Raw genomic sequence first — 12,355 nt, 5'->3', positions numbered from 1 at the left:
TACACCATTTTCTATAGGTTTGACTGCTCTGAATAGATTGTTAAGCTGCCATTGCCCAACAAAACTGCCTTTTTTTTAAGCAATATTTTTTTCTAACAGTATACAGAGCATTTACCTCCAGAAATCGCATCCTCCTATTGATTCATCAGGAGCTAAGCATCAGCGCTATAAACAGGCTAATCTAACATAAAAGCTGGCCTTTCAATGGCCCAGCCTGTTGAAACGATTTAGTTCTGGCTGGTAGCAATGAATAAATAAATAGCTAAATGAGACGCACAATCACAGGGCTGATCCTCCAGAACACTGCACAAATGCATATAACTGGAAGCAAAAGGCCCGGGATAGATTATATCAAATGATATCCCTTAACTGCTCAGGGGGGCTTAACATGCAAGTGACAGAAGTCTTTCATCAGTCACACTCCTGTCATCCCGTTGACGTCAACATCACCCTCTTATTGAATTTTACGACCTTTTGACATTCCCATGCGGGAATATGTTCTGCTCTTACATTCCAGTAATACTTCTTAAAATAATTATTAGGAAATTCAAATCTTTACCTTGAATTTACTCAAGCCATATTTGAATTCCATTTTCCAAATGGTTGTGGATTGAGTTTAGCGCCAGGGGCTCAAAGAGATAGTCAAGATTATAGCAATTCATAGTCACCTTCAATAGTCCTTCACAGATATATGCTTACTTTGTGAGCGACAAAGGATCAGCACGCCGGGACTACATATATCAGGAGAATATAGTGTTTAAGATGAGGAAAATGCCTCTGAAAATTCATTTGTGATTTGATGAATTATATAATATACTTACAAATGATTGTATTTGATATAATGATGAGTTAGTTCCAATGCACAGCTGTGTGCCACTCCTCTCTCCCCCAATATTAGTCCATTGACAATTTGTGCAGTTGGAGAAAATCAGATTCTGAAGTGTTGATTTTGATTGTTCACGTCGTGCAGATTGTTTTTACACTGATGGGTCAGCAAAACACATTTTCCATGGGAGGCAGCTGTTCAGTGTACATTGCCAAAGATAAATGTCCAAATTGATATATGGAGTCAAGACACTCTTGAGTCAATATTAAGTTGATTGGGGTGCGGTTGAACCCCATAGGGTTGGATCCTATAAATGTCTGGTCCCAAAGATTTATGATGGACGGATGTTAGTCAACTCACACTGCGACCTTTCAACAAGGAAACTGATGAAGTTGACATCAGGTAACAATTTAAAAAAATCAAGTAAACCAAAGTCAAGGTCTTACCATAGTATTTCACTATCCGTACTTGGTAAACTGGTTTGGGACTTCTCTGTATTTATTTATGTAACGTTATTTGTGTAAATGTCATGCTATTTCAAGGTTAACAAGGTGAAAGTTTCATTACAATTTTCATCTACACAGTGAAACACAAAACAGGTCAGTCATTGTGGGTCATGAAGTATTTCTTTACATGATCTACACATTCTGCTTCTGGAGGGGCAGGAGCAGTTAGTAATATGGTGTTAATGTGGTGTCACGGTTTGTTGTGTGTTTTCCCCTTTGCATGAATAGTTACTTGTTTTTTAATTGTTCAAAAGAAGTTGCTTCTGTAAAATGGGCATTTTGCTGTCATTGCTATGATAGAATTATTGTTCCTAACCTAATGTGAGTACCACTTCTCTAAGCATACAGGTGAACCAGAGTAAAACACTTGATCTGATTTTTTCCATTTGATTAAAATGCACATTTCTGTTAAGCAGAGGTCAGTCAGGTTGGTCAGCAGGGAATTAGGTTATTTTTGAGTTTTTATCTTGTAATGTCCTGTCAAAGAGGCGTTCTTTTTTGCTGCATGTATAAAAATACAAAACTTCCAGCTCTTAATTTTGGAGCCCAAGCACTGAAGTATTGATTATCTATTTCTAGGTTTTTATGGCGACACAGGCTGAAGTTTAGGTTACAGACAGCTCTCCTTGGCATTATAAATCCTTGCAGTTCTAAAAGACATCATCTACCCCAATCTCTGCATTACTGCATCAGCATTTGTAACAAAGTTGTTTAACAGATAGGATCCATATTCCTTGTTCTGTTTATTAGCATCACAACAATCACACACATTCCTTGGTCTTCCTAGAACTGTAGCAAGTAAACATAGGACATAAATACCAGTTTTCCCAAACATGGTCCCCATGAGACTCAGACTGTGGATATTTTATCGTACAGCAATTTACTGTAGGCTTCACAGAAAAGGAATAAGAGGGAAAAAAAAAACTTCAGTGAGGAGAACATGTTAAATATTTTTTAAAATGATACATTATAAAACAACATCAGTGCAATTATGTTACATATTTGATGCCTCTCCAAATCTTGATACTTTACAATCACATTAAAGGGAGAGCTCAGCAATTCAACTGTACAGCTTTAGCCAAAAAACAAAATGATGTAAAATAAACTGCTTCACACACAGGATCAGTCATTGATCTTAGTGGAATAGTTCTACTCATGCTATAACACTGCAGTGCAGATGGGGAAACCCAATAAGAACCTCTTTTCCATGTACCTGGTAAATTGTCATAACTTCAAGCAACAATTTTCACTGTAAGAAAACTGACACTAAGCTTAATGTGGGTTACTGTAGTGACTGAGAAGAGTGCACGTGCAGAGCAACATGCTACAGAGAGATTGAAGGTATGTGTCTCATTATATCTAGCGTTCCCTAATGAAAGATCTATGAGGCCCCATTACTAAATTTGAAGAGTCAAACAGCTGCACGTACAGTTGTAACCACTCAGATACAAATGCTTGATGGGTGTTTCACGCTGCCATAGGACAAACAGTGTTTTGACTTCAAATTCAGGATGAACTGATATTCATATCATTCCACCTTTCCCCCTCCATTGTCATTGTTTTGAGCCGAACATTAATTAAATTCAGAAAAGACTCGAAATAGTCATCTTAAAATACAGAATGTGAAGTATTGCTGCTATATATGTGCATTCTATGCAAGCATAGAAATAATAAACGTACTATGGCATAATCATCATATATGATATCTCTATGGCCAGCATTGGCCAAAGCTGTAGCATAATATACAGTGTGGAATTTACATATATTTATATCTATGTATATATGTGTATTTATATATATATCTACACTTGATGCCATTTTTAAACTGAAGTTTTTCTTTTTTTGGTCATTTTAAATGTTTACCTTATCTGTTTGTTTGAACAATCCAACATTTTGAAACATGGGTCCTACCTAAGTGAAGCATCAACAAAAATCAGAAGCATTAAAAGACCCTCTCAGAAGTCTGAGACAATTATATTTTAAATGTGTGACAAAAATAAATAACAGAAAGTGACATTGCAGAAGTATACTAAAAATTAGATGTTTGCACAGATGGTCAAGCATAGAAGACAAGCTCAGGAATCTGACCTCCCTGCACTCCTGTGCCATTAGTGCTGTCTGAGGAGCATTGGAATTGAAATGTCACTTTCCCACATTGTACCTCTGTCATACCTTCTTGTCCGAAGTAGCTTAGCTCATTCCCATCCAGAACCACACTGGCAGTGTAGAAGGTATCAGGCTCAATCTGTACTGGATACTCAAACCACACCGGGAAAGTGTTGCTGGAACCATCGGAGAAGTATTTGCTAAGGTTTTGTCCCAGCAATACTCCTTGACGCTTGAGCTCAATCTTAGCACTGTACTCTGCTGATCCACAGCTTGAGCCATAAAGTCCAAAGCCAGCAATGAAAACTCTTTTATCCACTGCAAACTGTATACTGTCACAACGACCTCGGTAACGCCACTGATTGCTTCTATAGGCACAGGACTGGAACCTGTGGCAGCGCTGCGGTGTTAGGCCTTTTCTGGGTTGACTGGCAAATTGTAGTTCAGGCTTCTTGGCCGCTGTGTACCACAGGAAGATATCATTGGTCTCGGTAAGTGTTAACAAACCTGACTGTGCTGCTCCATTGGCAAAATCGTCCAGAGCCATCGTGGGGATACGTATCAGGTACATGGCCTTGCCCAATACCCTACGCTTATTGTCGGTCGACATGGTGAGCTCCTGCCTCTGGCACTCAGCCTCAGCCCAGCTGAGAGCTGCCTCAAATACGACTATCTCTTTAGCATTGAGTGTCTCTCTCTGTAGGATACTCTCAAGGGTCTGAGCATCGATGTCACAGAATCCTTCCGAGCGTAACGCCAGCTCAGCCTGGGCATCGATCACCTCCCAGCAGCGCTGTGTCAGTTCTGGCTCCTCAAACAGGCAACTCTGGGAGAGTAACACGCAGGCATTCTTGGCACTTAGGCTTGTCTCCAGGAAGTTAACACAGGCCCGAGCCAGGTGAGGAACAATGTACTTCTTGGCAGCATAGAGAGTGGCTAAAACTGTGTCAGCACTCAGGTCAATCTCATCACAGTAAATGTACCTGTTGAAACAAAAATATGGTTTTCTTAACTTTAAAGTTATATATATATAGTGTATACACTAATGAAGTCAATAAATCTAATCCAACAAATGAAAATTATTGATTCGATTTGATGTAGAGTATTTCCTTCTTCAGGAACTTAGGACATGAATACAAAGAAACATCAAAAAAAAACCAATGCTCTCAGTAGTTTTAACTTGAATGCAAAATCAACACTGATGTCATTGCTACACCTGCTAAAAATCTAGCCAACAATACATTATTCTCCAATGCAAGCTACCAACTAATTCGAATTGAAAAGCAAGGTTTAAGCGGTGGAGGAACGAATGTAAGAAGGATAAAAAGTAATAGGAAGACAGAATACGTGTATAAAAGTTGAATAGCTAAAAGGAAAACAACAGATGCATAGCCCATCACTCTGAATTTCACAGCAACCGTGTAGGAAGAGAATGTCTTACTTCAACATTGCGAGAAAGGCAGATGGCTCCACATCTGGAATATGGATTTCATCATTGTTTTCAGCGAGTTCACCATAAAACATGGCATGGAACACTGAGCTTCCCACTGCCAAAACATACTGTTAGTGGAAGAGAAAAAACGAGATTAAGATGAAATGGGAAAAAAAAACAGCAACATGTTTTAGTCCATCTGGGATTACGTTCAAGCTTTTTGATAGGTAGTAGTGTAACATCCACTGGAAAAATAGATGAATTGTCATGCTAATTTTGAATAGAAACAATTAGCACAAATGGAACGCATGTACAAATTCAACACATGTACATAATATCTTCAAGTGTATTGAACAATGCCTCAATTCTCAATTGTAATCACAGGAGAAAGAGTTTCTCACATAATGAGCAATGCTCAGCCAGATCCTATTTCCCAGTCGAACAAGAGAGACAGGTTTCTAATGAATAAGATTGCTTCTGATAAAAATAAATGGAATTGTTAGTTACAAAACTGAACAGAGCACAACAAGTTTGATTTTCTAAAATTAATGAGTTATTTCAGCTTACTCAAAAAATACTTACCGCAATTAGGGCTTTGTCTGTGTTTGTGTCACCATAGAATGTGTTTTATTTTTAATATGCAGCATAAGCACTTTGTGTGTAGGTTGCTAAGTGGGTGGTATAATATAAACATAGATACACACACACACACACACACACACACACACACACACACACACACACACACACCACACGCACAAACAAAGACATACACGCTGGGCCTAAAATGATAATATTGTAATTATGCCTATCTTCAATGTATCAATTAAAATCATGGATTTTTATTAAAAATAATGTTGTTACACAGTTGTTTCCTTTACCCTAAAGAAGAATCATTGGGGTCTCAGTTGCTCTTTTTTCTTTGTCAGGATTTCTAGTCTAGTTTACGCTTATGAAATAAGGTTATTTTTACCCTTTTGGATCAGTTTTATACAGATGCTTACAAAAAGACATACCTTCTCCAAATGGAGTCGACTGACAATTATCAAATCATCCAACTAGCACAGTGTCTCAGCATAAAGTGCAGTCAAGTCATCCTTAATGTCCCTCTATAACTGCTTCCGCTAAATACACAAAGTGATCTACAGTCTTCAATCATAGATTATATATTTAGGTCCCACATAAAGACGAAAAACGATGACCCATGCGGTATTCATCGGATAGTGGCATTGCAAAATTGCCAGCTGTGCCATTACGTTAACTGCAAAATCCATTAGTAAACTTAATGTGAGTATTTCACTTATAATCCAATAGAATAAAAAGATATGCAAGTTACTCTGGTGACTGTGATCTGCCATTTACATTGTATGTGAATGTCTTGGGAAAAAATTAAACAAAGAGGTTCGATTTCAACTTCTATTGTAGGTAAAAAAGACAATAATCCCTTTTCTGCCAATAATATATTTCATCTTACTCAAATTTCCACATGCAATATACAATGCACAATCAAAAGCATGAATTAAGAATAGGCTGTCAGGTCCAGAGTCTATAATTGTGGCTATTTATTATTAAGTGTGTTGGATTAAAACCTAAATCATCGCAGATTTCCTTCTGAAAAGCCGAGCTGCAAGACAGAGAGAAGGTGATCCATTTTGTGTGAGATGACTGCCGGAAAGGATATCCCTTCCTCCTACCCTTGTTCACTGACTCAACCCTTCAGCCTCATTTACATAAATAATTGAGGACTGTCTTGGAAAGACACATGGTGTGGAAGTGTGAGTCGAGCACAAAGGATTTCATCTGTATTACTGATGACAATGAGAAAAATTATCTTGTTCAGACATGTTGTGAACAACACTGCGTCTGCTGATTGCTTTTTTCTGTCACTTCTAATTTTCTATATATGATTTTTCTGGGAAGTAAAATTCTTACTCTGTGTCCCGGTAATCGCTGGGTCCTTCCAGGCTGACCCACCACAAAGTGAACATCTGCCATCAATTCATTGTTGAACATTACTGAATTCCTGAAAATGCCAAAAAAAAAAAAAAATGTTAACTATAAGGATATGCTTTACATTTTCACAATTCAGAAAAAGAGTTCAGGTAGAAATACAAGCAATTAAGGAATAATAGTCATTTTGAGAGTATATCTTTTATATGACTGTCAAACCTCAAAAAAAAAGAGAAATAATCTGTTTTTATTTGTTTCTTGAACCAGTATCATCTTTATAGCTCTATAAAGTTAGGCAATAAACTACCAATTTTCCATTTGATAGTGTTCAATTTACATCCAGCAAGACTGAATAAACAGACTGAATATGTAATAGACACTTAAAGGTATAATAGCTTCACAAGTCATAAACACCACAGTATTTGAAAAAACAAAACTGATTTCATTGCATTTTTCTCTTAACTGCTGAATCATAGACCAAACCAGGAAAATGAGACAGTAAATGGAATGGAAAAGCTTGAAATAACAAAAAAGCTGTGTTTATATATATGTGTGTATAAGTGTGTCACGGATGTAGGTAAACAGAAATGTTGGTCTTGAGAGAAAACCAAGCCAAGTTAAAAAACACATTTTGCATGGGAAAGTCAGGGTCCTAATAGGCCAAACAAATCAATTTGTTTTCAGTATAGCGAGAAACTCTGCATGTTGTGTATATCATATACACCGACTGCTTGTCAACGGGAGTAACGTCTGCAAAAGCAGAATGGGTGTACACATAGAATCCCCTAGAAGATAAGGGCAGGGAACACCCACTCATAATTGCCCCCCACCTCCCGTTCACCACAACACAACACAACACAACACAACACAACACAACACATCACAACACAACACAACACAACACAACACAACACAACACAACACAACACAACACAACACAACACAACACAACACAACACAACACACATACATGGACACAAATGGATGTTTAACCACGGCAATTTGTTTTTCTCCTCCTCCTTTTCTAAACCTAAATAATGCTGTAGAACATTTAATTTGAATTTTGATTTTTATTTGACTTTATAATCACTTGTTTGTAGTATTGATGTAAACTATTGGGAATAGCTGAATCAGTTTAAAGCTTTTTGGTTGTACTTACCGTTCTCTTATAGTAGAATATAGTCCCTGCCAGTTACAGTTCTGTATGGTGTTGTTGTTGTTTAGGTTCTGTTGCTGGTACTGTTGCACCGCAGTCGTGGATGTTGACTTTTTGGTAGGAAAAATGTCTGCTGCCATCTTCTTCTTCTTCTTGCTCCTCAGAGTAATTATTTCATAACAGATCGGGGGCAGCTTGGAGCCGCCAGTGGCATTCCCTTTCTTGGAGCTTTTACTCGACTTGCTTTTTACTGACTCAGGTAGCATTAAGAAGAAAGTCAGACATTTCATGTTCCTTCCCTTGGCATCGACCATGAGTGTGTTCAACTGCTGAGCAGTGGAAGTGCACGCAGAAAAGACATTCACTAAAAGCTGACAGGTGCAAGGGGGAGGGAAAAGGGAATGCAGACTGTAAACGCGCTGTGCAGTAGTCAGAGGTTCTGTCTCAGTTTCACCTTGTGGGAACTAAAGGATAACTCTTGTATGGCTCGTCTTCTTCACTCTTCTGAAGAGTCAATCCCAGGAAGATGATCTGAAGGCACTTTGTTTCTGTGTGAAGTTTGATCTGCTGCTGACTGAGAGGTGACTGTGGTTCCCATTCCTGCTTGTCCAAAGTGATAAGATCAGCTCTTCGAATTACTTTTTCCTTCTTTTTCCTCTCGTCTCTCTCACTCACTGCTTTGCTGACGGTTGGCCTGAAAGCCCCCCCTGACAGCCCCAGATTTAAAGCAGCCGCAGTGGTCCTGAGGCAGCCAGCGGTCTTCACTCAATTCGTTTCATTTCCCACTCATATTCCAGTGGTCCTCCTGGTCTTCCCTTATTTATCTACCCCTTTCTCTCCAGCACTTGCTCTTTTTTCCCCTCTCTCTCCTCCTTGGAGCATAGCCATTTGCAGGATGCTGTAGCCGTGGATGCTGTTGCCTTGCTCAGCCACTCGTTCTGCTGACTACAGAGGTTGAATGGAAGAGCACAGAGGAGATAGACAGCCCCCCGCCCCTCACAGCGCAGTACCCAGCACTCTTCATAGCACAGCCAATGGCAAGGCACAGCATTCATGATTGGCCGGGGCTGACGAGTGCAGCACATACTTTAATATGCAATACCCAGTGTCACAATTAAAGAGACAGCTTTACCCTATAAAAATGATATATTCATTTACAGATTTTCTTATTCTCTTGGCTTCACCTGGAATTACAGCATTCATTTTGCACTGCAGCAAATAAATGGCATGTTGTTAAAAAGGATAAGGCAAAAATTCTGTGCTTGGTTAATTCATTCTCTCAGACCTCTTTCATTTCAGCCTTTGCATGAATATAAATACTCCTTTTGCAATTCATTTTACTCAAAGTAACCAAATTATATTTCATGATACTACGATATTTCTAATTTTGATTAATATCCAAATTTCCATTTACTATTTTTCTGCGGGGTACTGTGGTCAAAAAATGCTTTACAGTCATAAACAAAATAATACCTGCTTTAGTTCTTCATTAGAGAGCACACAATATAGTTTTCCACATATATATGCATGTACTTCATTTGTTGCTTTTTTGTAGCTAAGCCTGTACACAATACATTAGGTAGTTCATTTGAATCAGGACACATATCTGATTGTGATAGAATAAAATAAAAAAATTCTATTGTGAAAGTAGCATTTTCATTGCAAGGTAGAAAATGAAATATATGAAGGAGTAAAAAAAAATGACTTGATTTAACTGATAAAGCCTTCTTCGAACCACTATATGAAATAGATTTTTCCATAAACCATGATAAATTGCCTAACCGTTGCAACACTAAGGAGCAGCATCCCAGGTAGTTCTCTTATGCACATTGTGTGTGGAGCAAAGAAATTTGCTATGGTAACATGTAACCAACATAACAGGCCACCATGCTCTCAAATTACAGGCCACTAGAGACGTTACCTTGGTAACCAAATCTACAAGCAATAGCAGGATAGATAAGTGGTACACCGAAAAAGTCAAGGCAAATAATCCTCATCTGTTGTTGGCATAGAATATGACATTATATTTATATTCTATATTTTTTTTTGAGGTATATTTAAATTTGAACAAATATTTGACATTACTTAAAACTGACTGCAAACATACATGTTCGTCAGCAAAATTAATAGCACCTCCTAAAATGCAAAATAGCAAATGTCCACATAAATGGCATTCTGCTTTTCTACAGTGCATTTTGTTCCCTTTCTGCCAAAAACATAATTGTGCAATTCTCACTTTCAGAAGGAGTGGATGATTGATTTATTTCCTAGCATAAACCTTTGTCTCACACTTTGTTAAATGCAGTGACGTTTAAACTTTAAAAACGAAGCAGATATTAAGCCAAATTTCAATATTATGTAAGTAGATCATGTGTCTATCTCAGCAGTTTACTGTACAGTTTCTATTCAATCATGTAAAGTAGCATGAAATAATTATGATTAAATATGCCAGTGTATTATACATGCCATTTCAAGACATACAATATATCAAAGAAAACTTTTTGAAGAATAGTTGAATAGTTACAAAGTTACTATTATCCAGTGTTTGATTAATATTGTAGATTATTATTAGTGGCTGTCGTGCACTGAATCATAATTAATGGCCTGCGCACAACACATCGATTTGTAACTCAGTCTTCCAGAAATTTCATTTTGCCTATCAAATCCTGGATCGTCATGTCATTTGATATAATATTGGATATACTTTTTTTAATTTCTTGCAAAGCCAAGAAATACAGGGATTGTCATTTATATTTTTCTTGGCAGGTGCTCACAGTCTTACTTTGAAAACAGATAAGGTCTCTGGCTGTGGCAGGGCTCATGTACAATGAAAGGTTTGAGCTTAGCAGTTTGGAGAAAGGAGGTGGCTGTGAAATCCGGTATGATGCTGGCTTGGCACTCAGAGACAAGGATAGGATCCAGCAGCTTGTCGAGTCTACAGCCCGGTTGCCCCGAACCCACCTGTCGTCAGCCACCGTTAAAGACAGCGAGGGCACCTGTCAGGTGTTAGGGGCAGATGCGATTGTGCGCAGATAAGTAGCGGAGAACGTCTGCAAAAAAAACAAAAAAAAAACAAAACAGAGCATTCCTTGAAGATGTGTCTCTCTTCTTGTGATAGCATTACAATTTTTCCAAGCCTTGAACTCCATCCAACCCTTCTTTTTTCTGACACTGCTATGTTTTAACTTTGTCAACAAAGGCCATCAGAGAAAATAAAAAGTTTTTCAAAGTATTTCTAGAAGTTACAATCTGAGTATGAAGTCATTTAGACTTTGATTACAAGATGAAATTACTTAATTTGTCACATAAAAGTAACATTACGTATAAATTTAATTTCTTCAAAAGAAAAAGAAAAAGCAAGCTATAACTGGAGTTGTAACAAGAGGGAGGCCAAGAATCTGTCAAAAATGTCCAAGGTCCACATGGATAAAGACATTACAAAAAGGGGAGGTGGTCCACAAAAATAATATGTTTTAGAACCACTGGTACTCGAAAACATGGTAAAGCTAGAAAAAAGGTGTGATATCCAGCTTTCCTCCTTATATATCTTCCTTTTTAAAAGCCTTCACCACACTTATAATGCACACATCTGTGTATTGCTATATCTGTGTCCCCACTCGTCTTGCTCAGAATAAATACCCTTACTTTGTGTGTGTGTGTTTGTGTGTGTGTGTGTGTGTGTGTGTGCTTGCACACCGATTGTGTGGACGAAGTAATGACAGTGTAGAGAAGACCTTATAACCCCAGCCCACCACTTGCTCACACAATGCCTCCCACACATGCTCTTTCGTTGCTCACTCATCCTTTCTCTCTGCTGATATATAAAATCTGATAGCCATAATTTTCACTGAGTAAATGTTTTGCTCATGACAAGGTTCGTGTCGTAGATACATTAAATATTCCTCCGAGTGTTCAATTCAGTGGACGTATGTTGAGCGTGGTTTGTTGCCCCTGTTAAATTGCATTGTGAATTGTTTTTTTTTTTGCATTGGCAAAATTGTTTTCATGAAAATCCTTAACAAACAAGTACAAGAGCAATAATGCAGCTAGCTGGGTTATAGAGTATCTCAACATTCATTGTCACACATTCTACATTTTCCATTTTCTATTTAAGAGAGCTGTGCTGAGGTGCATACGTTATTCTGGTAGGATTTAAAACCAAGCATGTTGTCTTGGTAGACTCATCTGTTATGTCCTGGCAGCTCATCCTTTATCTTGTTTGAGGTGTGTAAACTTTGTTCAGATTGACCCTCACCAAAAAATTCGACTTTGGAAATAAGTGATGTCGATCAAAACATACGGAGTCTCAAGAAAGGAAGCCATAATGGAGCATCTTGCATTAACTGCGAATTGCACACCAAAGCAGTATTCAATTTCTC

The 12,355-nt window shown here is 38.0% G+C and overlaps 1 protein-coding gene across 1 annotated transcript; it reads right to left on the bottom strand.

Annotated features, from left to right (window-relative positions):
* Positions 1–3,163: 3,163 nt before the first annotated feature.
* On the bottom strand, positions 3,164–8,926 carry btbd3b (BTB (POZ) domain containing 3b). Its single transcript, XM_086167003.1, has 4 exons — positions 7,980–8,926; positions 6,803–6,893; positions 4,880–4,998; positions 3,164–4,421 (listed from the first exon to the last, which is right to left on the bottom strand). Exons 1-4 carry the CDS (start codon positions 8,288–8,290, stop codon positions 3,389–3,391), a joined length of 1,554 nt encoding a protein of 517 aa, XP_086023129.1. The 5' UTR covers positions 8,291–8,926; the 3' UTR covers positions 3,164–3,388.
* Between the last annotated feature and the right edge of the window lie 3,429 nt (positions 8,927–12,355).

The sequence above is a fragment of the Fistularia commersonii genome, chromosome 2 (assembly GCF_037954325.1).
Source record: "Fistularia commersonii isolate RoL2024-O1a breed Wild chromosome 2, RoL_Fcom_v1.0, whole genome shotgun sequence".
Lineage (NCBI taxonomy): Eukaryota > Metazoa > Chordata > Actinopteri > Syngnathiformes > Fistulariidae > Fistularia > Fistularia commersonii.
The sequence above is the reverse complement of the archived record's forward strand: the minus strand, read 5'-3'. Positions and strand labels throughout refer to the sequence as shown.

What these genes read in the sequence shown, in the direction of transcription:
- btbd3b (XM_086167003.1), bottom strand. Translation starts at nt 8,290, where the DNA reads ATGGTCGATGCCAAGGGAAGGAACATGAAATGTCTGACTTTCTTCTTA. An exon ending in TATTCTACTATAAGAGAACG is followed by an intron (nt 6,894 to 7,979) that starts GTAAGTACAACC and finishes TGGCATTTTCAG; the next exon opens with GAATTCAGTAATGTTCAACA. An exon ending in GCCTTTCTCGCAATGTTGAA is followed by an intron (nt 4,422 to 4,879) that starts GTAAGACATTCT and finishes TTGTTTCAACAG; the next exon opens with GTACATTTACTGTGATGAGA.